At 46.8% G+C, this 25,367-nt stretch overlaps 2 protein-coding genes, 2 non-coding genes and 1 pseudogene across 4 annotated transcripts in view; 4 read left to right on the forward strand and 1 right to left on the reverse strand.

The window, feature by feature from the left end:
- Clmp (CXADR like cell adhesion molecule) overlaps positions 1-9,254 on the forward strand; it is a 106,716-nt gene extending 97,462 nt beyond the window's left edge. The window contains exons 5-7 of the mRNA XM_015999725.3: positions 719-841; positions 5,103-5,244; positions 6,254-9,254. Coding sequence (XP_015855211.1) covers positions 719-841; positions 5,103-5,244; positions 6,254-6,554 — 566 coding nt within the window. The 3' untranslated portion in view covers positions 6,555-9,254. The remainder of the gene's footprint in view (positions 1-718; positions 842-5,102; positions 5,245-6,253) is intronic.
- A 7,738-nt stretch (positions 9,255-16,992) lies between these two features.
- LOC121830798 (small nuclear ribonucleoprotein G pseudogene) lies at positions 16,993-17,472 on the reverse strand (annotated as a pseudogene).
- Positions 17,473-20,640: 3,168 nt separating this feature from the next.
- Hspa8 (heat shock protein family A (Hsp70) member 8) lies at positions 20,641-24,904 on the forward strand. The gene is made up of 9 exons (XM_006981229.4): positions 20,641-20,799; positions 21,417-21,626; positions 21,896-22,101; positions 22,215-22,367; positions 22,454-23,009; positions 23,235-23,437; positions 23,669-23,867; positions 23,968-24,200; positions 24,454-24,904. Exons 2-9 carry the CDS (start codon positions 21,422-21,424, stop codon positions 24,637-24,639), a joined length of 1,941 nt encoding a protein of 646 aa, XP_006981291.1. The 5' UTR covers positions 20,641-20,799; positions 21,417-21,421; the 3' UTR covers positions 24,640-24,904.
- On the forward strand, positions 23,081-23,166 carry LOC121831280 (small nucleolar RNA SNORD14). Its single transcript, XR_006074648.1, has one exon. It is a non-coding gene; the product is annotated as a small nucleolar RNA SNORD14 (small nucleolar RNA).
- Positions 23,489-23,574, forward strand: LOC121831281 (small nucleolar RNA SNORD14). The gene has a single exon (XR_006074649.1). It is a non-coding gene; the product is annotated as a small nucleolar RNA SNORD14 (small nucleolar RNA).
- Positions 24,905-25,367: the final 463 nt, after the last annotated feature.

Genomic DNA, 25,367 nt, shown 5'->3' on the forward strand with positions numbered 1-25,367 from the left:
TCCAGTGTGAACCATTCTTGCTGTTATTGTTTATTTTTTGAGACAGGATGTCATAGAGCCAAGGTTGGCATGGAACTTGCTACCCAGAGTTCAAGACTAGTGAACTCTGGATTATCCTGCCTCTGTCTCCCAATTGCTGGGATTATAGGGACTTACCTACACGTCTAGGTTACTGTTAAATCTCTTAAACTTCATTTTTTCATCTGTAAACTTGAACAACAACAAAACCCTACCTCTTTCTTCAAATGTCATAAAAATTAAAATGAGAGGGTTAAGGAAATGTATTATATAAACTACTCTAACTAAATGAACTGTTTTAGTATTCACTGAATGCTCTCCATTTTTTTTTCTTTTGGCTCTGCAGTGGGGATTAGAACTAGGACTTTGTATCTGCTCCCTGTCCCCTCAGATAGTCTCCGGAAGTTGCCCAGAATACCCTTGAACTCACTCTGTAGCCCAGTTAGACCATGAACAGGTGATTCTCCTGCTTCAGCCTCTCAAACAGCCACCAGGCCCGTCGTTCCCAATCTTTGGTAACTCTTGAAGTTGCACGACAATTTAAAATAGTATTTACCCATTTCCCACGTTTCAAAACAAGATCTTTTCTGTCATTTCATCCCATGGAACCATTTGACCTCACAGGTCAGTGATGTGCCACAGTAAACAATATAGACACTGTCCTGGAGGAGACTTACCATTCTGCTTTCCTCTTGTATAGATTACAACAACCCTGGCCGGGTGCTGCTGCAGAATCTCACCATGGACTCCTCTGGGCTCTACCAGTGCACAGCGGGCAACGAGGCTGGAAAGGAGAGCTGTGTGGTTCGAGTGACGGTACAGTGTGAGTATCTTGGGGTTTCCCTGATCAGTGTGAGCAAGTGTCTTGGGGTTGCCTTGTACAGTGTGAGTATCCTGGGGTGGCCCTGTGCAGTGTGAGTATCTTGATGTTGCCTTTTGTTGCTGGAGGGCTTCTCTCCAGGTTCCCCAAGCCCCGCAGTCCCACAATCCACTTATAAAATAATCACTCAGACGCTTATATCACTTATAAACTGTATGGCCGTGGCAGGCTTCTTGCTAACTGTTCTTTTATCTTAAATTAACCCATTTTTATAAATCTATACCTTGCCACGTGGCTGATGGCTTACCAGAGTCTCTACATGCTGCTTGTCCTGGCGGTGGCTGCAGTGTCTCTTCCTCAGCCTTTCGCTTCCCAGAATTCTCCTCTCTCCTTGTCCCACCTACTTCCTGTCTGGCCACCTACTTCCTGCCTGGTCACTGGCCATCAGTTTTTTATTTATATAGAATGATATCCACAGCAGCCTTTCTTTTAGAATGGAGATAAAACTCAGCGCCATGGGCATGCCAGCCAGCATTCTACCACTGAGCTAAACCCCCAACTTTCCATAAAGGATTTTGTTGTTTGTTTCATTTACAATTTTTATTGTTGCATTACAGTTTGGCATAAAATGTTTAAATCATGAGTAAAAATAAGGTCAAGGTCAAAGTCTTTCTTTCCAGAAGAACATGACTCTGACTGGTTGTATGGTTACCAATGTGACTTAGCCAGTCCTCCGAACTGTGGAGCTGGGGATTGGCTCAGTGGGCTAGCACTGGCATAGCATGGGTAGCTCCCTCAGTTGGGTGCCAGCACCATGCTTCTGTACACACACACACACACACAGACACACACACACACACCACACATACACGTATACACACACACACACCTACACACACACCACACATACACGTATACACACACACACACCTACACACACACATACACACATACACACACACTCACACATACACACACATATACACACACTCACACTCACAGACACACACATACACATACACATACACACACACACACACACACACACACACACACACACAGACTTGGGGTGAGGTCAGAGATACATACACAGTCCTCAAGTTTAGAAGGTGAAGGCAGGATAATCTGGAATTCAAGGTCATCCCCCACTATACAGAAGAAGTTTAGAGCCAATCAGGGCTACATAAGACCCTGTCTCAAAAAACCAACAACAAAACAGAAAAGTAGAGTCAGGTGTTTTGATGCATCCTGCAATGGTAGCACTAGGGGTACTATGACAGGAGGATAGTGAATTTGAAGCCAGCTTGGACCACTTGATGATAACTTTTTTTTTTTTTTTAAGGAAAGGAAAGAGTCAGGTGTGATGGTGCACTCCTTTAATCCCAGCACTCGGGAGGCAGAGGCAGGTGAATCTCTGTGGGTCTGAGGCCAGCCTGGTTTACAGAGTGAGTTCCAGGACAGCCAGGACTACATAGTGAGACCCTGTCTCGAAATAAACAAATATGACAAGAGAGAAAAGCAATTAACGGTCTTAACCAGCTCTAAAGCTCATAGGCCACAGAAATGTCAGCCAGCCAAAACATCTTCAATGGTTCAGTAGCAGCACTTTCAACATTGGGGATTACTAACCACTGTGGGGAAAAAAAATAACATCATAAACCAAGTCACAAAATAAAACCAGCCTGAATACTTGTCTCTATTTCTGTGTAACAAATTGCCCCAAATTTTGCCACTTAAAACTTCTTGACTCTCTTCTTGACTTACTTTCTGTAAGTCGGAAATTCAAGAGTGGCCTAGCTAGGAAGTCGGGCTCACTCTCTCCTCAGGAGAGGTTGCACAGTGAGTCATCTGGGCTGCATACATTATCAGACCTGGATGCTGGAGGCTAGCCCTCTAAAATGGCTCCCTGTGGCTCCTGGCCAGCCTGAAACAGTCATTGGAGATCTAGAGACTTGAGAACTAAGACTTGCAGTGATTCTGTAAAAGCAAAGCCTCAGAGGTGTGTTTTGTTTACTAGAAGTGAGTCATGGGTGAGCAAGAGTGGTCAGCAGATAAAGGCTCTTGGCAGCAAGCCTAATGGCCTGAGTTCCATGCCCAGGACCAACATGGTGGAAAGAACCAGCTCCCTCTAGCTGTCTGTCCTGTGACCGCCAACCAAGGGTACAGTGGCACGTGCATGCCCCCCCCACACACACATACACACAAACTATCTCACTAGTTAATGAAGGAGCTGTTAGGATGTTAAAGCCGGTCCAAAGAGCACTTGAAACCTTAGGTTAGGGACAGAGACACTTTAACTTGGAGACTGTGAAGATCACTGGGGTAGGCAGCAAAATAGTTAATGTTCCACACAATGGCAGGTGTGATCTCTGGGGTCACCTGTTTAACGGGAATGGGAAGCCTGTGTCTTCCTGCTGCGCAGAGGTCTGTAAGCTGTGTTAGAGTTACAAAGGGTCAGGAAGTGGACTTCTGTCCTGTCAAGCATCAGTTGTCCTACGAATTTAACAAGGTCTTCACAGAGAAACTATGAGAAACTGCCTGTCATGTCAAAAGTCCACCCTTTTTATTTGAAGCTATCATGCCAGTGAAACTAAACTAAACTAAAATAAAATAGTACCAACTAGGTATGGAAGCTCATACATACAATCTCAGCAATAAGGAGAACCAGGGACTCAAAGTCAGTCTGGGCTATAAACCAAGCCGTGCATGTGCACACATACACAACCCAAAGCCAGTGAGATGGCTTGGCAGTAGGTGCTTCCTGCCCAGCCTGATGAGCTTAATTTGATTGCAGGAATCCACAAGGTGGAAGGAGAGAACCGGTTCGTGCAAGCTGTCCTCTGACCTCAGCATACGCTCACAAAGGCACACATGCATATAAAATAAATAAATAAAATGCAATGATAAAATAAGGTAAACCCCAACCTTTCAAGAACCTAGAGCTATCTAAAGTCCAATTTTTTTTAAAAAAATAATTTTTTTTTGCCAGGCAGGCATGGTGGTGCACACCATAAATCCCAGCACTTGGGAGGCAGAGGTAGGAGGATTTCTGTGTGAGGACAGCCTGGTCTATATAGTGAATTCCAGGTCACCCCAGCCCCTGTCTCAGGGGAAAACTGGATGAAGGGTAAATCCTTATAGTAAGAGGCCATTTAGTTTTCAAAGATAAGCAGGACAAGAGTAAACAGCACTTTCTGTCGACAACACTTTCCAAATAGAGGTGGTACCCTTCTACCTGCTTCTACGCACGTTACGTCCAGCCTCGCCCACTCGCCATCGTCTCCAGCTTGCACAGTTAGAAGCATCCTAACTCGTATCCTTGCTTCCTCTCCTTCCCTTGAGACCCTCCATGTCCCCTAGAACTGACGTAGTGTGCTTTCTTAAATGTGGCCTGAAGCATGCAACTCTTCTATTGCCTCAATAATACAATGGTTGTCTGGTCCATTAGGCCCCATGGGAGACGGTCCCTTCCTGTGACTTCATGTCCCTGCACTTTTCCTTCACACTGACTCAAGTCCATCACACCCACTGTGCCTTCTGCCTGGAGCGCTCTACGTCTAGTTCACCACAAGACAGTCCTGTCATTTACATTTCGACTTAAACACCATACTTCATCGGAGTCCTGCGTGCCCAGACTGAAACTGTTCTCTGTCCTCCCTCCACATGGCCAGTCATCACTTTGGCTCTCACATCCTACAATTATTTGTACTGACTTCTTTATTTGTTTCAAACTCACAAACAGGAAAACTCTTATCACTCTCTATCAGACCTAGAACTGCCTGGCTTAAGGCGGGCACTTAATAAATTCTTAGCCTAATTTATATTCAAATGAGAACATTTATGTTACTAATGTGCAAGCCAAATTTACCTAGAGTTCTGAGTTTGAAAGCCACAAGTAATCACGCACAGAATTGTACGCTGTAGGTTATCTTCTATTTTATTTTACCAGTAGAAGAGGGAAGTTAGGGAAAGGGGCATGAGCAGAGCTAGAAGATGGCCCAAAGGTATCTTATTAGGATTAAAACGGTTTTTTAACATGACACAATAACTTTCCCCACCCATTTTATCATGTAAACCAAGGCAGACTTAAAATCCGTGGTTCCGTGACTACAGCTGGTGAGAATATGCAAAGGCACAGTCGCACAAGTGAGGGTCCCGGGGTGCGGTGCTATAAGCCGTCCTGTCCAGGGCTTCTGTCTTGAGAGCTCGTGCGTCTCCTAGCTTAGGTTTGACTTGACTTCTGTCTGTGCTTCTGAGAAAACAGATGTGCAAAGCATCGGCATGGTGGCAGGAGCAGTGACGGGCATAGTGGCTGGGGCCCTGCTCATTTTCCTCCTGATATGGCTGCTGATCCGAAGGAAAAGCAAAGAGAGATACGAGGAAGAGGAGAGACCCAACGAGATTCGGTAAGCTTCCCTACGCCTAGGAACTCCCTTTACAGGCCAGGCCCATAGTAACTAGTCAGTATAAACATCCCTCATTCCCTCCGAACCAGGGATCCCTTCAAAGGATTATTCTGGCAGGTAGGAAATTGCAGTCGAGGGACGGAAGATGTGACTCACTTTACTGTGAAACTGTCCTTGTTCTGGCTTGTGTTTCTGCTGCTGTGATAAACATCATGACCAAAAGCAGCAGTATGGGGGAGGAAAGGACTTATTTCCCCTTCCAGCTTACAGTCCAGTACAAAGGGGAGTCAGGGCAGGAACTCAAGCGGGAACCCGGGGTGGGGGTGGGGTGGGGTGTAACTGAAGCAGAGGCCACGCTGGAGGGGTGCACCTTACTGGCATGCTCCTCACAGCTTGCTCAGCCGCTTTCTTATATAACCAGCATCATCTCCCCCACCCCACCCAGGGCGTCCCCACCCACGGTGAGCTGTCCTCTCTGACATCACTCATTAATCCAGAAAATGCCCTACAGACTTGCCCCAAGGCCAGCCTGACAGAGACGTCTTCTCAGTTAAGGCTCCCTTTCCACATGACTCTGCCTTGAGTCAAGCTAACAATCAACCGGCATAATTCTCAACTTTACTTCTGATTCATTCCCACTTAAAAAGGGTATATGATAAAGGACGGTATGACCTACAGGACATGGAAGGCTTTGAGTACACAGACCCCAAAATCAAGGCTATTCTATGCAGACCATCTCATGTTGATCCGTATCCTTCTGGTACACCTGGCTGGACGTCCAGCTGTCACATACCAAACATTTTCCTAAACTGAGCATCCAGTCTTACAAAACCAGGAAGTGTTTAGTTCCTTAACTGGCTGCCTTTGGAGGTTTTTTGGCTTGAGGGATTTATTTAAAAAAAAAAAATTTATTTTTTTTTTTTTAGGAAGTAACTTTTAAGAGTCATCACCACATCCCTGGCAGTACTAAAGTTTATCTTTTCTGTCTGCTCATTTTTTTCCCTTTCAGAGAAGATGCGGAAGCCCCCAGAGCCCGCCTCGTGAAGCCCAGCTCCTCTTCCTCAGGCTCCAGGAGCTCCCGCTCTGGCTCTTCCTCCACCCGCTCCACAGGGAACAGTGCCTCGAGAAGCCAGAGGACACTGTCCAGTGAAGCGGCCCCCCAGCCGGGGGTTGCCACTCAGGCCTACAGCCTGATTGGACCAGAAGCAAGAGGTTCTGAACCAAAGAAAGTGCACCACACGACCCTGACCAAAGCAGAAACCACACTCAGCACAATCCCTAGCCAGAGCAAAGCCTTCCAAACTGTCTGAAATCACAGCGGACTTGACTTGCGCTCTTCCAGAAGTCAGGATCCTAGCCTAGCCACCGGAGCTCCGTTCACCAGCCACACAAGCCCCTCAGCCAGATGAGAACTCACTTTCATAGCTGCCATCATGGCACCGACCAGTTCTGACGAGCACCTTCCTTCCTTACCGGACACCAAACAAAGGACATGGATAGGCTGGTCATCTCAAGAAAGGCACCTCACTGTGCCTTCAGAGGAGAGGTGGAGGCAAGGGGGGCCCAAACTAATTTTGCTGACCAGGACTTGTGGTGAAAATCAAGGAGAGGTGAGGTTGTGTACACCTGAGCCATCTTACCTAGGAATGTTGCGAGTCACCACAGTCAAGAAGAAATGGGAATCTCATAGATCAATTTTCTATTCATTTCTGCAAATTGATTGGATTATCGTGATTATTCAGATAGTCAAAACAGAAACCCACAGCCTTATATTAACACCTCTCTGCAACATGTACTGGGACAAATGCTTCTAAGAAACTCACATTAAAAAAAGAAGGAAACACTTTTTTTTTTTTCTACTTTGACTTGACTTCATGTATCCTAAGGTCTGAACATTAATTTGGGGGAGGATTAGCAGGGGACAGAGAAACGTGATTTTCTCTTTCCTTATCTACAACCAACCTCCCGATTTCCATGGAACCCTAGAATAATAACTAAGAAAAGAGTCCAACCAAGATGGGACATGGGTCTGTGAAGAACTTTCCACTTTGATGTTCAGAGGATTGCCAACAGATATCAAAAATAAATCCTGGGGCAGTTGCCGGTCATGACTCAAATCTGACGCCCCCTAAAGACTTCTCTACTAGATGTTTCTAGAAGAAACAAGTATTCGCTACAGGTCACTTAATGAATGTCCTTAGGGAAAGAATCCTCTAGAGAAAGTCTCTTAGGGAAGTTGGAAGGTCCCCTTTGAATACCATTTCCTGCTCCTCTTGCTGAGAAGCCGTGAAACCAGAATTTCAAGACTGATTGGAATAGAGAGGGGAATTAGACCTTTCCCTTAATAGGTCAAAGGACATTTAATACTGGCCCAAACTTGGAGATTCCTCTGTTTCTTTCCTTTTAGAAGGATGTGGATGTGGGACCTTTGATGATTCTAGGCCTTAAATTTTCAAAGATCATTTCCTAAAGGCATTGAAAATACATGCCCCGTCACTCCCCCACTAAGAGGCTGAACCAGAGAGAACCTCAGCGTCTCTCTTCTCAGCCTTCGCCTCCAAGAAAAGTGTAGCTGTGGGCTGAAAGGCACACAAACTACCATTAGGGAGCAGGTGGTGAGAAAAACAAGTGGGTGTCAGGAGAGGGTTCAGCTAATGTCTGTTAATGCTTGTGTGTGTGTGTGTGTGTGTGTGTGTGTGTGTGTGTTTGGCATTTGGGAAAGAATTAGCAAAAAGGATTCACCAGCAAAACTATCAAAACAACTCATATAAGGGAAAAGAAAGAAATTTAAAAAGGAAAAGGAAAAAAAAAAGCAGTCCTTCCTCGATAAGGATAAGTAACTTGCCTTTTAGACAGCTGTGACAAATGGGGTTCCTATGGCCTAGCTGCTAAGCCTGAATTCAAAGTCAGCAGGTCCTGGTGGGTGGAACCCAGCATTTCCTTTTGTTAACCAGGGCAAAGGCTGCAGGAAAGAGGAAGTGGCTGCAGCTACTGTGCTGAAGCACTCTCTGAAGTGGTACTCAGACGGGGACAGGGAAAAGGTTGATGCTCAATATTGCCCCGTTTCTCTGGCTTTTTATCCATCCCTACGTTTAATGTGCAGAAGAGTGTCCTCACAGAATATACATACATTTCCTTCTAAAGTGCCTGGGAAATGATGCTTGTGTTAAGGTGTCTAGGTTCATTTGGGTGGACTTCCTGCCTGCTAAAATGACGGTCCTCACCTGAGTTTTGTCTTCCTTTGAAAGAGGTACAGATAAGAGACACTGGGGGAATAACAGGGATGCCTGTTCATTTGAGAGAATAGGCATATTTGAAATGCTCCTTATACTAACTCTTATCTCATTGTAAGATTTTTTTTTTTTAAAGCCCTTTACTCGACTACATTTTTATTCCTCCTGGAGGATGGTATCCAGGCAACATGTCTCTTCTGCTATGTAATTCTGAGAATTCGCCTTCCTGGAGTCCCTGAGCCAAAGGAGCTCACAATGAAGGCTGCAGCTGGGCCTCACTGGCAATCTTCTCACTGTTTCCTGTCTTTGAGAATCAGGTTTCCTGTCAGTGCTTCCAGAGCAGGGATCAGTCCCCTTTGTCTGAAAAGGAAATCCCGGTTATTTGAATGTGTTATTGGAGACTAATCCCATTGAATACCCAAGTGACTTTGGAAATTCATTCCCAGTGGAAAACTACAATAAATATATAAAACAGATTGTACTAGGAGCTGAGGAATTCTGGGAGCTGCGGCCCTGAGCGCCTTCCCTTAGAATCAGGCTTCCAGGTTTCAGTAAGACGGAGTGTGGGCTGGGGACAGAGTGAGGGCCATGACCGGCTCCAAACCTTATTCCATTGATTTTGCCAACCAAGCTGAATGAGTCTTTACTGTGAAACAGAGGAAAAAATTACTGATGGACAGAAGCCCAAATAAAAGTTTGTGGGAAGAAAATGCAGATGGAAGAATGTGGACGTTTAAAGAGTAACCGTTTCAATAAAATACGTAAGCCAAACTGAAATCTGTAAATTAGTAAAAGTGATGTTTTTGTTGTGTTGTATGCAAAGCGTTTCAGAATTCTGTTCCAAAAGGTTCTTATAGTTTGTCTCATTTCCGGTGTTAAGCTGTGTATCTGTCAGTCTGCTTTGTCGCCTTGTAAATGGACAGAAAGTGTCACAAAGGCAGTTATTGATTATTGATTGTAACTCCATCTGTATCAGCAATGACAAAATAAACAAAGGAAGACACCACTGCAGGAGAGGCTGGGCTCCTGGAACCTGCCGTGGAGATGTAGCTACACCTTGCTGCCAAAATAACAGAATGGAGGCCAAGTGCAATCTATCAGTGAGTGAGTTCATTCACAAGTTATTGTTAATCCCCAAGATTCCAGGAGAAAGACCACTGACCCAAATCATCATCCAAATGAATTAAAGCAGGCAATTCGTGAAAGCAGGCCGGCTCATCAGTATATGAAGTATTTCTTCCTCTCAAAGCCAGATGTTAGGTGTAAACGGCACAGAGACAGCTGCCCTTAAAGACTTTGTCACAATCAACCAATAATCATTGCGAAGCGAGTATTTTGTGCCAAGGCTAAGTACCAACTGAGGGATCTGGCAAGAGAAGTAACCCCTGAGAGTCATAGAAATCCGAAAACAACTTCACAGATGTCCACAGAAATCTAAGAGCAAAAAGTAACAGGCTGGTGGTACATCCCCATAATCTGATCACTCAACTGGAGTCAGGAGTTCACATTCACCCAGCCTGGCATACATGAAACCTGTTTCAGAAAGACAGAGAACAATAACGGTAGCTATCACTTATTGAAATATCGTGTGATGGGCACTATTTCTTTGAAGACAGGATTTCATGTAGCCAAGGCTGGCCATATACTTACAGCTAAGGATTACCCTGAGGTCCTGCCCCGACCTCCTAGAGTGCTGACATTACAAGCAAATTTACTATGCTTAGCTTTTTCCTTCCCTGACCCCAAAACTCTAAATATATTATACATTTTATCTCAGCTTCATACTCATATTAGCTCTATGAAAAGATGTTTGCATTCTCATTTTATTTTAATTTATTGTTTGCTTTTGTTTTTTGAGACAGGGTTTCTCTGTGTAACCACATTGGCTGTCCTGGAACTCACTCTAGACCAGGCTGGCCTTAAATTCACTGAGAGTCCACCTGTCTCTGCCTCCCGAGTGCTGGGATGAAAGACATGCACTACTACCACGAGGTGCATTCTCATTTTAAAAGTAAGAAAACTCGGTGTTGGAAAGATGGTTTGGCAGTTAAAAGCACTGCTGGTTTTGCAGAGGACTGGAGTTTGGTTCCCAGCACTCACATGGTGGCTCACGATTGTCCCTAACTCCAGTTTAGAGGCTCTGATGCTCTTCTCTGACCTCCTCAGGCTTCTGCATCTATACGGTACATATACACTCATGCAAATACACACATATACACATAAAAGTAAATACAATTAAAAAACAAATAAGGCTGGGAGATGGTAGCACACGACCTTCATCCCAGCTCTCAGGAGGCAGAGGCAGGTGGATCTCTCTGAGTTAAAGCCCAGCCTGGTCTGCAGAATGAGTTCCAGGACAGTCAGGGCTACACAGAGAAACCGTCTGGAAAGACAAAATTAAAAACAAATGGGAAAAGTAAAACACAGCGAGTTTGAGTCAGTAGCAGAGCTCCAATTTATACACAGCTGTGTCGGTGTAGTAACATGACATGGAATCCCAGCACTTGGGAGGCTGAGGCAAGTAACAGCCTGAGCAACATTAGCAAGACGTCATCTCAGAAATATAATACATGCACCCAGACGTACACCATTGTGTTCCATCAGAACTGATAGATCTTGACTAGCTGCTCTTCTTATCCCTAAAATTCTTATAGCTTTTATGAAAACCCATGGACATACCTTCCTTCTGCTTGCTTTCTCTTCTCTACCCTCTTCACTCACACAACAAAGATCATTCAAACAGTACAAATTATTTTGTAAACATATAAATACATATATCATGCCGGGCAGCGGTGGCACATGCCTTTAATCCCAGCACTCGGGAGGCAGAGACAGGTGGATCTCTATGAGTTTGAGGCCAGTCTAGTCTACAGAATGAGTTCAGGTCAGGCTCCAAAGCTACACAGAGAAATCCTGTCTCGATAAATAAATAAATAAATAAATAAATAAATAAATAAATAAATAAATAAATAAATAAATAAATGTAATCATGGATATAGATGAAATAATACGTACAATTCTGAGAGAATGTTGAGCACAGAGTATCTTGAACACACTGAGGTTAAGTTGATAATAATTAAGGTACATTAATTTTATTAAAAATGTTTATAGAGCTCAAACATTCAAGGGGCCCCAGATTTAGAAGTCATTATGGTCACAGCTGGGTGTGGTGGCGCCTGCCTCTAATCTCATCACTTGGAAAGCTGATGGATGGCAAGAGGGCCATTGAGAGTTCGAGGCCAGCCTGGACTACAAAGTAAGGTCTGGTTCCGGAGAGATGGTTCAGCAGTTAGGAATACTAGCTGTTCTTCCAGAGGACCCAGGTTTGATTCCTGGCCCCCACATGGTGGCTCACAGATACCTGTAACTCCAGTTCTAGGAGATCTGACACCCTCTTCTGGTCTCCACTGTGTTCATGTGCTACACTAACATACATGCAGGCAGAACAGCCATACAAATTAAAAAAAAAAAATTGGAGCTGGGCATGGTAGCACACATCTTTAATCCCAGTACTCAGAAGGCTGAGGCAGGCAGATCCCTACAAGTTCAAGGCCAGCCTAGTCTATAGAGCAAACTCCAGGCCAACCAAAGCTGTATAGTAAAGCTACACGCAGCTACAAAGCTAAACAGACACTGTCTCAAAAATAAGGAAATAAACAAATAAATGAGTAAATCTAAAAAAGAAAAACAAGTTGAGTTCCGCCAGCATGAGCTACCCAATGAGACCCTGTCTCAAAAACATAATGAAACAAAGCCGGGCGGCGGCGGCGCACGCCTTTAATCCCAGCACTCGGGAGGCAGAGCCAGGCGGATCTTTGTGAGTTCAAGCCCGACCTGGTCTACAGAGTGAGATCCAGGACAGACTCCAAAGCTACACAGAGAAACCCTGTCTCAAAAAAAATAAATAAAAATAAATAAATAATAAAAAAAAAACCATAGTGAAACAAAACCCCAGTCCAAGAACTGTGTTTATAATTATTTAAGGCTAACTTTCTTGTCCCTCTTTTCTCTGCCTGCCTGCCTACCTGCTAGGACTGAAACCCACAACCTAACAAAACTAGGCAAAGGCTCTACCACTGTGCGACATCTCCAGCTCTTTCTGGGTTTTTATCTCATCTTTGTCACCATTCCCAGAGAAGTCAGAAACATGTTTTTGCTTTTTGTTTCGCTTTATTTTATTTATTTATTTATTTATTTATTTATTTATTTATTTATTTATTTATTTATTTATTTATTGTTTTGGGAGGACAGGGTTTCTCTGTGTAGTTTTGGTGCCTGTCCTGGAACTCTCTCGGTAGACCAGGCTGCCCTCGAACTCACAGAGATCCACCTGCCTCTGCCTTCCGAGTACTGGGATTAAAGGCGTATGCCACCATGTCCGGCTCAGAAACATTTTTTAAATCAGTTTATCCACTAAGCACCTTTGACAATGATTTCAATTTATATTAAAAACAAAACAAAACAAAAAACCCAGCACATGGGAGACATGGAAAGCAGGTCTCTGAGTTCAAGTCCAGTCTGCTCTACATAGTAAATTCCAGACCAGCCAGGGCTTCATGGTGATACCTCTAACACCCAATAATCATAACAATAACAACAATTTATGGAGAAGATGGTTCCTACAACAGCATCTCTTTTCCATACTACAGGATTAAACAAGATGATTTACATGGAATTTGAAGCCAGCCATAGCAGCACCTACCTTTAATTGCATCACTTAAGAGTTCAAGTTCATCCTCTGTTGTAGAGTGAGACCAGCCTGGACAACAGAAGACTCTGTCTCAAAGATACTTTTTAAGTGTGTGTGTGTGTGTGTGTGTGTGTGTGTGTGTGTGTGTAGATCCTACTCTATCCACAAAGCTGTCCTGATGTCCACATACATGCCATGCACTCTCCAGATAACAAATTAAGTATTTTGAAACTTCATAAACTGCTGACAATCTTGGCTAAGAATCGAAGCACACAAAGCAAAGCATATGCTGTGGAATAAGGCTGATCTGACTTTGAAACTAGGTTGAGGTAGAGCAGATTGTTTATTCTTTCAGGAGCCTTTCTGTCTGTATCTGAAGGTAGGATACAATCTGCCTACCACAAGCTGAGCACTGCAGTACCCTGCAGCTTTAATTCCAGCACTCAGGAGGCTGAGGGGCAGATCTCTGTGAGCTGAAATCAGCCCAGTCTACAGAGTAAGTTCCAGGCCAGCCAAAGCTACACAGTGAGATCCTGTTTCAAAGCAAAAACAAAACAACAAAGATCTGTGTAAAACAGTTGACATTCGAGTCACATAAGGAAACACGAGTGTCCTGGGTCCTTGCTCCACACACAGAGGCTGTAGAAAAAGAACTCAATAGTTAGACAGCAGGCTGCTTTTAATGTTCAATGTGGCTAAATATTTTCCTTAATTTCCTTTGTATAGTATAATAAAAGAAAATGATATTAGGATGACTTACATGTATGTCTTCATGTTTATGTGAAGTAATTTATACTTTGCTACAGTTAGAAAGGCAAAATACTAATATCAGTTTGGATCATTCTGGTTTCAATTTTCCTGAAGGAATGCAGTAAACACATTCAAGTCTTGGACAATCAGGCCACATACTGCAGTTTTTAGTCATGTCATTGATTCTAAGAGGGGCTGTTTCTGATGGAATTTCCATTTAAGTTTATCGTTCTTTGATCCTGAATAATAACTTTCCCCACCCCCAGCTGAGGACGCAGAACCCAGGACCTTGCACTTGCTAGGCAAGCGCTCTACCACTAAGCTAAATCCCCAACCCCACAAATAAGTTACTGCTACCAGAGAGCGCATACACCTATGAATCCCATTTATACTCTACACACAATATAAATTTGGGTACCCTGGCCTGCCTTTCTTTCTTTCTTATTTATTTATTTTTTAATATTTTTTTATTATGCATGCAGTGTTCTGCCTGCATCCCTACAGGCCAGAAGAGGGCACCAGATTTCATTACAGATGTTTATAAACCATCATGTGGTTGCTGGGAATTGAACTCAGGACCTCCGGAAGAGCAGCCAGTGCTCTTAACCTCTGAGCCATCTCTCCATCCATCAGCCTGGCCTTCATATACTACCTGCCTCATTAGACTCTCATTAAACAGCAAGAGCATGACAAATTCAGATTTTATGGATCTTGGGTCTCTGAGATAAAAAGACCTAAATGTTCTGACACTTCCAGACCTAAGAACCCTAAGGGGAAAAACAGGAAACGAAATGATAGACAAAGGACAGAAAAATAAAGTCCTACACATTTTATTTACCCTCTAAAGCTCTGAAGGCCTTGTACTATAGGAAGAGAAACAGAAGGTTCTGTTTTGTAATCACAGAACTCTTACTTCTGGAGATCTGGGATACATTTTCTGTTGTTCTTCTTGAGACTGAGTCTCACTATTAGCTCAGGCTCAAAGTCATGATCCTCTTGCCTCTCATATTTTGAGTGCAGACAAGTGCCTCATGCCTGACCTTGTAATTAAAAGTAAATGAGTAGTGTGTGCCACCTACTTAAAACAGTGCTTAGCATGTGGTAGGCACACACCAATGTACATCGTTACCCTATTTCCAGGCAGCACCCCAAGCACCCAAACTTTGATTTTTTTTTTTTATTCTTTAGAAAAGGTGTGCTGGTTCATTTTGGGGGTTTTTATTCATTTGTTTTTGTTGTCAGCTTAACACAAACTAGAGTTATCTGAGAAGTGGGAATGTCAGTTGAGAAAACACTTCTATCAGATTAGCTGGTAGGCAAATCTGTGGGACATTTTCTTTCTTTCTTTTTTTTTCAGACAGGGTTTCTCTGTGTAGCCCTGGCTGTCCTAGAACTCACTCTGTTGACCAGGCTAACCTGGAACTCAGGAAGATCCACCTGCCTCTGCTTCCTGAGTGCTGGGATTAAATAATTAATTAAATAGTTGATGTGAGATGCCCCAGACCACTGAGGGTGGTACCACCCCTGGGCAGGTGATCCTGGGTTCTATTAAAAAAAAACTGAGCTGGGCGGTGGTTGCACACGCCTCCAATCTCGACACTTGGGAGGCAAAGGCATATAGATCTCTGTGAGTTTGAGGCCAGCCTGGTCTACAAAGTGAGTTCCAGGACAGGCTCCAAAACCACACAGAGAAACCCTGCCTCGAAAAAACAAACAAACAAAAAACAAACTGAGCAAGCCCCAGAGAGCAAGCCAGTAAGCAGTGTTCCTCTGGTCTCCGCTTCAGTCCTGCCTCCAGGTTCCTGCCTTGAGTTTCTTCCCTGATTTCCCCTCCAATGGACTATAAACTATATGAGGAAATCAACTCTCTCCTCCCGTGCTGCCTTTGGTCATGGTGTTTATCACAGCAATAGAAAGTGAACCAGCACAGAGGGTCTCACTCAGTGGATGTGGTTGGCCTCAGACTTGAAATGAGCCTTAGGCCTCTGCCTCCCGAGTGCTGGGATTACAGGTGTGTACAAGCACCCTGGTCTTTTTTTTTTTTTTTAACAGTCTCCCTGGGTAGCCCTCCTTGGCCTAGAACTAGTGCCTTTCCTGTCTGCACCTCCTGAGTGTTGGGGTGTAGGTCTGCATCACTCTGCTTGGTTAATCTCAGCTCTGGAATAAGTAAATTTGCTGTTTGAAACCCTGAGCTGCTAGAAGCAAAGACACAACATTCACTTTATTTTCTGCTTTTATTTTGTCTTAGTTTTATTTTTTATAGGGGAAGGGGCATTCATGCCACGGTGTGCATGTGGAGGTCAGAGTGCCACCTTGTAGGACCAGTTTGCTTTTTCTTCCTTTACATGGCTTCCAAGACTCAAACCCATGTCTTCATGTCTGCATGGCAGACAGTTTACCTTCTGGGCTATCTTGCCGGCCCTTTGTGCTTTTTTTTTTTTTTTTTTTGGTTTTTCGAGACAGGGTTTCTCTGTGTAGCTTTGCGCCTTTCCTGGAGCTCACTTGGTAGCCCAGGCTGGCCTCGAACTCACAGAGATCCGCCTGGCTCTGCCTCCCGAGTGCTGGGATTAAAGGCGTGCACCACCACCGCCCGGCTCCCTTTGTGCTTTTAATAGATAGTAAGAACACGATTCAAACCCTGGAACACACTTTGAGCGACCAGAAGCTGATGCTAATTGTTCTGCTGTCTAAAAACTATTTCTGGAGTCGGGCGGTGGTGGCGCACGCCTTTAATCCCAGCACTTGGTAGGCAGAGCCAGGCGGATCTCTGAGTTCGAGGCCAGCCTGGTCTACAGAGTGAGTTCCAGGAAAGACGCGCAAAGCTACACAGAGAAACCGTCTTGAAAAACCAAAAAAAAAAAAAAAAAAAAAAACCTAAAAGAAAACCCAAAAAACCTTTTTCTGTTCATGTGTGTATGTATAGTGTGGTATATGTGCAGTTGTGTGTGCCTGTAAGCTTGCAGAGCTCAGAGGAAGGTGTCGGGTATCATAACCTTATCCTCTTGAGACTGGAACTTAGCAGTAATTAGGCCAGAAGTCCCAGATACATCTAGTGCATTCCGGTCACACTGGTTCCCTCATGCCCCCTGCCCCATAGTGAATCACAAAAGTTTACTTAGCAAAACGTTTTATATGAAAACACGACCCAATTCTACATCACAGTCAAACAGTCCCTCTGGGGAAGAGATGTGACCCCTGTGCTGAACAGCCATTGCTTAGACTCTTTCCAAGGCTTCCTACATGATGATGCTGTTTCCTCCTGTGACCACCATTCTGATATTCATGTGTTGCCCACTAGTTACCATCCCCACACACTCATCAATCAGGAGACTCATAAAAGGGATTAAAGTCCCCGCAGTATTCCTTGTACATGTCGGCCACCATTTAACTTCAATGGTAATTCTTGTCCATAAATCTCTTCAGTTTGGGAGGGCGGACCTTGCTCATGACAACTCCTCAGCTGAGTGGGCATGACATGATGGTGAAGGAGCAGCCCCCTCACCCACTCTTATCCCCTTGGCAGCCCCCCCCCCCCATTGGTCTCTCATTCAACAAATCCCCATTCTGGGCTGGCTAGATGGCTCAGTGGTTAAGAGTGTTTGCTGCGCCGGGCGGTGGTGGCACACACCTTTAATCCCAGCACTTGGGAGGCAGAGCCAGGCGGATCTTTGTGAGTTCGAGGCCAGCATGTGTCCAAAGCAAGTCCCAGAAAAGGCGCAAAGCTACACAGAGAAACTCTGTCTCGAAAAAGCAAGAAAAAAAAAAAGTGTTTGCTGCTCTTCTGAAAGACTGGAGTTCAGTTCTTGACACATGTCAGGAGGCTTTCCTCCACCTATAACTATTCTCAGGGGATCTGACACCTTCTTCTGTGTGTGAATATGTGTCCCTGTGTGTGGGTGCCCGAGGAAGCCAGAAGAGGCTTTTTTAAAAGGTCCCCAACTCCCTTTCATGTCTTTTGTTTTTACTTTGGGATCCACTGGGCTTAATCAAGGCTGCCTTTGTGGGCAGAGTATGGAGTTATATCCACTAGAGCATGGCTTATTCACCAGTGGTTACCCACTCAAGACTTTCTCTCCACCAGCAATCAAACCATCTGCTCCCTGGGTGAGGCAGGGCTCCTTGAGCCCCTCCCCCATCTAGACTGAATGTTCGGAGGATCAGGCTTGCGCAGATCCTATGCTGGCAATGCCAGCCACCGACTTCATGAGTGCCACTGCCATGCCATGCCCAGAAACATTTCATGATCCTCTGTCCCATCATCTGGCTCTTACTTCTCTCTACCCCCTCTTCCCGAATGCTTCCTGAGTCTTGGAGGAGGTGTTATGATGTCCCTTTAAGGCTGAACACTCTACAGTCGCTTGTTCTCAGCAGTCTGACCAGCCTTGAGTCTCTGCATTAACCACCATTTGCTCCAGAGGGAAGCCTGTTAAGAGATCAAGGCTGAGGCAGCACTAACCGGGAACTCCCTGGACTGCAGGTCCTGACATTTCCCTGCCCCCTTTCCCTCTCTTGATAGTGAGATTATAGGTTGGCTCCAGAGATGCCTTGGCTGGAACTGTCGTCCGATAAGACGAAGTCTGGAGCCATTAGGATTGCACCAGGGGGTTAGTAAAAGTTTGTTCCCTGTGAATGGGGTTTACAGTGAGATTCCTGGAAAGGGAGGGCATTGAGCAGTTGTTAATTTTGCTGGAATGCTTGTTTTTCCACAGGCAGGAGGCTTCTTCCCTCCTCTCCCATCCTCAGGATGTCCTGTCTTCTAATCGGGCCTCGCTTTTACGCTTTTACTTCTTATTTTGAGACAGGGTTTCACTAAGTTGCTCCGGTTTGCCTTTAACTCACGCTCTAGTCCAGGCAGGCCTTGAGCTCCCTTCCTTGTTTCAGCCTCTGTAGTAGCAAGGGTCATAGGCCCTCACCACCGGACCTCCCAGAAAGAACACTTGTCAAACAGACTCAAGCTCCTCATTTTTCAAATTTCATTTTACAGACTGACTGACCGTCTCATATATTCCAAGCTGGGTCTAGCAGAACTCCTGATCCTCCACCTCCGGAGTGCTGACTGTAAGTGTAAGCCGCCACACCCAGTGACACTGTAGCTTAGAAAATCGGCCAGGGGTGAGCCTAAGACAAAGGAGTTGTGATGTCTTTGTGCCTCTCGTTCCTGATATGGGGGTGAGCGATATATACTTTAGAAAAGCCGTAAGAAATAAGCACGTGTGTTCACATTTACACGAAAAGCACCGTATTAAAACGATCTTCTTGGACAGTCACAAAAAGTACATCCCTCCAGGAACTCCATGCCAAGATTCAAATACGGGGTGGGGGTGGGGGGAGTTATTCCTTTATGACTTTGGTTCGGTTATTACTGGCTTTGATAAGGACAAAGAGCCTTCGGATAGCCGTCCTCACGTGGTCTGGAGACCTTCCAATTCAAACAGCCTAATTCCGAGTAGCTACAGTACTCTTCTTTAAAAAATAAACCGATGTGCGGCTGATAAGCAGCCGCTCTGCCCGTCGGAGAGGACACGTGGCCGGGCAGGCGAGCGGGGCTCGGTGGGCGCGGACCCCGGACGCCCTTGCCTGCCTCGGCGCACTGCGGTTCCGGGGTCCGGCGCCCGCGCCGGCGGCCACTGTCACGTTTGCAGGGACTCTGCGCGCTCGCGCCCTTCGGTTTGGGGCAAGTCAAGTCGGGGGAGACATTACCTCATGTTACTGAAAATAAAAGGTCGAGACGGCTCCATCAAGGACACAGGGCTGCCGGAAACGAGGACTGCCAAGGCCCGGCTCACCCTCGGGAGGGGGGAAAACAAAAAAACACCCTTTTGCACATTTTTTTCCTTCCCCCACGGAGGGAGCGGTCTGGAGGGACCGGGAGGGGACAGAGGCCACGCGGCCGCAGTCCCGAGGTGGGGAGGGGCGCTCGGCTGCGGCCATCAGCCAGGACTGGACCCTTCCTCTCACTGAGGGGCACGGCCGAGGGTCCTGGGGACCCCGGGACCCGGTCAGGCACGGCTGGGCCTCCGCCCTGGGGGCTGCGGACGGGCGCGTTCCATTCCTCCGGGGGCCGCGCCACCTCCGAGGCGGCACGGCGACCCGGCCACGCCAGCGCGGCCGCCCCATCCGTCTCAGGGCGGCGGACCGCGCCACACCTGGCGGAAGCCGATGGCCCGCGGGGCTGGCGGAGCGAGCGGGCCGGGCCGGAGGAGCGGGCGGGCGGGGGAGGGGCGCGACAACCCTCGCCGCCATTTTGTCCTCGGCCCACTTCCGTCTTCTCTTCCCGGACTCCCCCTCCCCTCGGGCTCCTCTCCCCCCCGGCCCAGGCTCCCGAGAGGCCCAGGTCGCGGAGAACACGGCCGTCATTGGTCCGTGGCGGATCGACCCGCCTTCCCGCGTCCGCTTCCTTCCGCTCCCCGCCCGCGCCCGCGGACAAGGACGCGCATGCGTACACTCGGCCGCCTCCCTCCACCCCCTCCCCCGCCAGCCCTGAGTGACAGAGGACTCCCGCGCGCGGGCTCCCTGCGCCCCGCCCTCCCCTTCCCCCCCCCGCCCCCCCCACGGGCCGTGCGGAGCGCGGGGGCGAGCATGAAAGTTCCAGAACGCTGCGGGCGTGCGTCATCGCCAGGTGGGGCGGGGCGGGGGCGGGGCGGAGGCGGGCCCCGGGGGGGCGTCCTGGTTCCTCATTGGTGCGTTCAGACGCGACCCGTCGCCCACTGGCTGAGGGGCTCTGATGGGCAGCGGGACGGGGCGGGATCCTTCTGGAAGGTTCTAAGACAGGGTATAAGAGACAGTGAGGCGGGCGGAAACCGGTCTCATTGAACGCGGAGGCAGCTTTCGGGGGGAATTTGTGCGGTCTCGTCGCTAGCGCAGCACAGGCCTACACGCCAGGTGAGGCCTGGGACTCGGGTGGCTGGGGTGGGGAGGGCCGCGGCCGGGTTGCAGCGGGCAGCAGGGGTGCTCGGGCGGCGGGCGCGGCGCGGCTTAGGCCTCCGTCCCCGGAGACCGCGGCTGCAGCTGGAGAAGGGGAGGATGGGCTTAGGCAGGGCGGCGCCGCCATGGCCTGGAGGCTCCGCGCGGCGGGGGAGGGGGGCCGCGGCGGCCCCGGGCCGCATCCACGACTCCGGTCCCCGGGTTGGGAGAGGGAGGCTTTCGACAGGCGCCCGGGAGCGAGCTGCTTGGAATAGTCGAGGAGGGCGAGCCCGGCGGCCGCAGTGCGCGGTCCGGACGGCGCGGGGAGGGGAGGGGGGGCTGGGCGCTCGGGGCCGGGGCCACGTGCTCAGCCATTGTCGCAGACCTTCAGGACAGATGGTTGCTCCAGCCAGGGGCGGGCGCTGCCAGCGCTGGCACGGCCGCCGGGACTGCAGCAGTGCCGTCCTGAGCCTTGTGCGCCGCCTCAGGTGATCGGTCTGGGCTGGCAGGAACCCACAGCCATTGCGGTCCGGACTCCGGGGAGGGGCAGGAAGCCGCTTAGTAACCATTTTCTCCTCTGTGCCGTTCTCTTGCAGCAACCATGTCTAAGGGACCTGCAGTCGGCATCGATCTTGGCACCACCTACTCCTGTGTGGGTGTCTTCCAGCACGGGAAGGTGGAGATAATTGCCAATGACCAGGGAAACCGAACCACACCGAGCTACGTTGCTTTCACTGACACAGAACGGCTAATTGGGGATGCCGCGAAGAATCAGGTTGCAATGAACCCCACCAACACAGTTTTTGGTAAGGAGCCAATTTTTTATGTGGGCTGGGAAGCTTTTTTCTAGGCTGCCGCAGCCTGAGAAATTAACGCTGCAACTGATAAAATGGGCAGTGTAGTGTGTCGCAAGGTATTGAATGTGGGCCATTGTGCCCCGGATGTCATCTTTCCCCACCCCCCCCTTCGGTGATAAGGGACCACTCCTTTAGTGGGCTAAAGTACAACATAACTTCTGGGCTCCCTTAATTTGTGATTTAGTGGTGTAGTAAAATGAAATACATTTATTTTACAGATGCCAAACGTTTGATCGGACGTAGGTTTGATGATGCTGTTGTTCAGTCTGATATGAAGCACTGGCCTTTCATGGTGGTGAATGATGCAGGCAGGCCCAAGGTCCAAGTAGAATACAAAGGAGAGACAAAAAGTTTCTACCCAGAGGAGGTGTCCTCTATGGTTCTGACGAAGATGAAGGAAATTGCAGAAGCCTATCTTGGGAAGGTGGGTTTTAGCACGTGTCAATTTGGGGTGGCTCTTGATTCTGAAAAGCATTCTGTTAAGTGCTGGAATTTGCTAAGCTAACAATTGTGCAAATTACTGATTGTATTTTCTAGACTGTCACCAATGCTGTGGTCACTGTGCCAGCCTACTTCAATGACTCTCAGCGACAGGCAACAAAAGATGCTGGAACTATTGCCGGCCTCAATGTGCTTCGAATTATCAATGAACCAACCGCTGCTGCTATTGCTTATGGGTTAGATAAGAAGGTATGTGTTCAAGCACAAATTTGGCTTAGGTTAATTTGCACACCACCAGAAGTATATGAGCTAAGAATATTTTTTTTCAATGACAGGTTGGAGCTGAAAGGAATGTGCTGATTTTTGACTTGGGAGGTGGTACTTTTGATGTGTCAATCCTCACTATTGAGGATGGAATTTTTGAGGTCAAATCAACAGCTGGAGACACCCACTTGGGTGGAGAAGACTTTGATAACCGAATGGTCAACCATTTCATTGCTGAGTTTAAGCGGAAGCACAAGAAGGACATCAGTGAGAACAAGAGAGCTGTCAGGCGTCTGCGTACTGCCTGTGAACGGGCTAAGCGTACCCTCTCCTCCAGCACCCAGGCCAGTATTGAGATTGATTCTCTCTATGAGGGAATCGACTTCTATACCTCCATTACCCGTGCTCGATTTGAAGAATTAAATGCTGACCTGTTCCGAGGCACTCTGGACCCTGTAGAAAAGGCCCTTCGAGATGCCAAACTAGACAAGTCACAGATCCATGACATTGTCCTGGTGGGTGGTTCTACCAGAATCCCCAAGATTCAGAAGCTTCTGCAAGACTTCTTCAATGGAAAAGAACTGAATAAGAGCATTAACCCCGATGAAGCTGTTGCTTATGGTGCAGGTAAATAAGGCCCTACATACTTGTCTTGACAGTCCAAAAAGTCCCTCTTTAAAGAGGCCCTTAAGATAAGTTCGCTGTGATGATGGATTCCAAAACCATTCGTAGTTTCCACCAGAAGTTTTGTGTTGGCTAGTTCCTTCCTTGGATGTCTGAGCGAATGAAATGTGTTGAAGTGATTGAACTTAGTAGGGTGGTTGTTTCTAACCTTTATTTTCCCTTTTGTAGCTGTCCAGGCTGCCATTCTGTCTGGAGACAAGTCTGAGAATGTTCAGGATTTGCTGCTCTTGGATGTCACTCCTCTCTCCCTTGGTATTGAAACTGCTGGTGGAGTCATGACTGTCCTCATCAAGCGCAATACCACCATCCCTACCAAGCAGACACAGACTTTCACCACCTACTCTGACAACCAGCCTGGTGTGCTCATTCAGGTATGTTTATAGAGTTTTGCTTTGGTTTATATAGAAAACCCAGGGAAGTCTTCGCTGTGATGATGGATTCCAAAACCATTCGTAGTTTCCACCAGAAATGCTGTGTTGGCTAGTTCCTTCCTTGGATGTCTGAGCGACTGATCTTCCCCTAATTGAGGTGATTTTTTTTTTTTTTGGTTCTTTCATTCTAAATCCAATATCTTAATTACTGTGTTTTTACTTTTCCTCAAGGTGTACGAAGGTGAAAGAGCCATGACCAAGGATAACAACCTGCTTGGAAAGTTTGAACTTACAGGCATACCTCCAGCACCCCGTGGTGTTCCTCAGATTGAAGTCACTTTTGACATTGATGCCAATGGCATCCTCAATGTTTCTGCTGTAGATAAGAGCACAGGCAAGGAGAACAAGATCACCATCACCAATGACAAGGGTAAGTGTGGCCATAGCAACTGCCTTCTAATAGGATTCAGCCCTAGTGGTCTATCTAACTTGAATTCTAAGATTTGCTCATAATTTTGTGTTTTAACCAGGCCGCTTGAGCAAGGAGGATATTGAGCGCATGGTCCAGGAGGCTGAGAAGTACAAAGCTGAAGACGAGAAGCAGAGAGACAAGGTTTCCTCCAAGAATTCATTGGAGTCCTATGCTTTCAACATGAAAGCAACAGTTGAAGATGAGAAACTTCAAGGCAAGATCAATGATGAGGACAAACAGAAGATTCTAGACAAGTGTAATGAAATCATCAGCTGGCTGGATAAGAATCAGGTAGGTGTTCTGTTGCCAATAAGAGGGAGTAGTATATATAGATGGATGCTGAGTAGGGGTCACTGTGATGAATGGTCCAAAACATTCGCGGTTTCCACCAGAATGCAAAGCAGTGTTGGCAGTTACCTTCCTTGGATGTCTGAGTGACTCTTAAGGCTAAGGAATGGGTTCCTGTAATGTAGCCTTTAGTTGGCAGCCCCTCAGAATGAACTGTTTAAAGACCTCTAGTAATTTGATACTTTTCTCTTCATAGACTGCAGAGAAGGAAGAGTTTGAACACCAGCAGAAGGAACTGGAGAAAGTCTGCAACCCCATCATTACCAAGCTGTACCAGAGTGCTGGTGGCATGCCAGGAGGGATGCCTGGGGGCTTCCCTGGAGGAGGAGCTCCTCCATCTGGTGGTGCTTCTTCAGGGCCCACCATTGAGGAGGTGGATTAAGTCAGTCCAAGTAGAGGTGTAGCATTGTTCCACAGGGAAACAATTGAAGGACCCAAATTTAGCAAGTTTCATAGCAGTTTTAAATTGAAGCTGCTACAATAAATTACTGGGCATTCTCAATACTTGAACATGGAACATGTGCACAGGGAGAGGAAGTAAATAAAACATTGCACTTTATAAGCACTGTATCCTAAACGGAAAATGCAATGTCTGATAAAACAGGTGGAAAATGGAATGTCTAATAAAATTATTTAAATTGGCACCATACAGTTGTCCTGAGTGTGTAACTTATGAGCCAGAGGTGGTTTTTGAAATGTGACTCAGCTAGATCTCTAGCTGACTTGTTTTCTAAATGCTGGTTTGAGAAGCCTGTGCCACCACACCTGGCACAGTGAGGGTGGAAATAAAACCTCAGTGGGTTTACTCATCAGTTGAGCTTTGGGATGATGAACATTAACTGGGAGAATAAGATTGACAAGATTCACAAGCAGTGAATTTGGGTTTTAGTTTCAACCTGCAGCTTCACATAACTGGATTTGGTTCTTAAAAATGGCACCAATTTGACAAAGCTGAAGGGAGCAAAAGGGCCTTAGCCCCATGGGAGGGTGGGGGTTTTGGTGTAATCTCTTGGCAAAGACAAAAAAAATGGGGCTGTTGGTAGGCCAATGGTAATCCGAATCCCAGGAAATGGTAAATCTTTTGGGGCTTCCACATCTGAAAACTATTAA

The sequence above is a fragment of the Peromyscus maniculatus genome, chromosome 7 (assembly GCF_049852395.1).
Source record: "Peromyscus maniculatus bairdii isolate BWxNUB_F1_BW_parent chromosome 7, HU_Pman_BW_mat_3.1, whole genome shotgun sequence".
NCBI lineage: Eukaryota > Metazoa > Chordata > Mammalia > Rodentia > Cricetidae > Peromyscus > Peromyscus maniculatus.

Excerpts from the sequence above, each read along its gene's own strand:
- Hspa8 (XM_006981229.4), top strand. The coding sequence starts at position 21,422 with ATGTCTAAGGGACCTGCAGTCGGCATCGATCTTGGCACCACCTACTCC. Across the intron at positions 21,627-21,895 it reads CCCCACCAACACAGTTTTTG|ATGCCAAACGTTTGATCGGA; the intron begins GTAAGGAGCCAA and ends TTTATTTTACAG. Across the intron at positions 23,010-23,234 it reads AGCTGTTGCTTATGGTGCAG|CTGTCCAGGCTGCCATTCTG; the intron begins GTAAATAAGGCC and ends TCCCTTTTGTAG.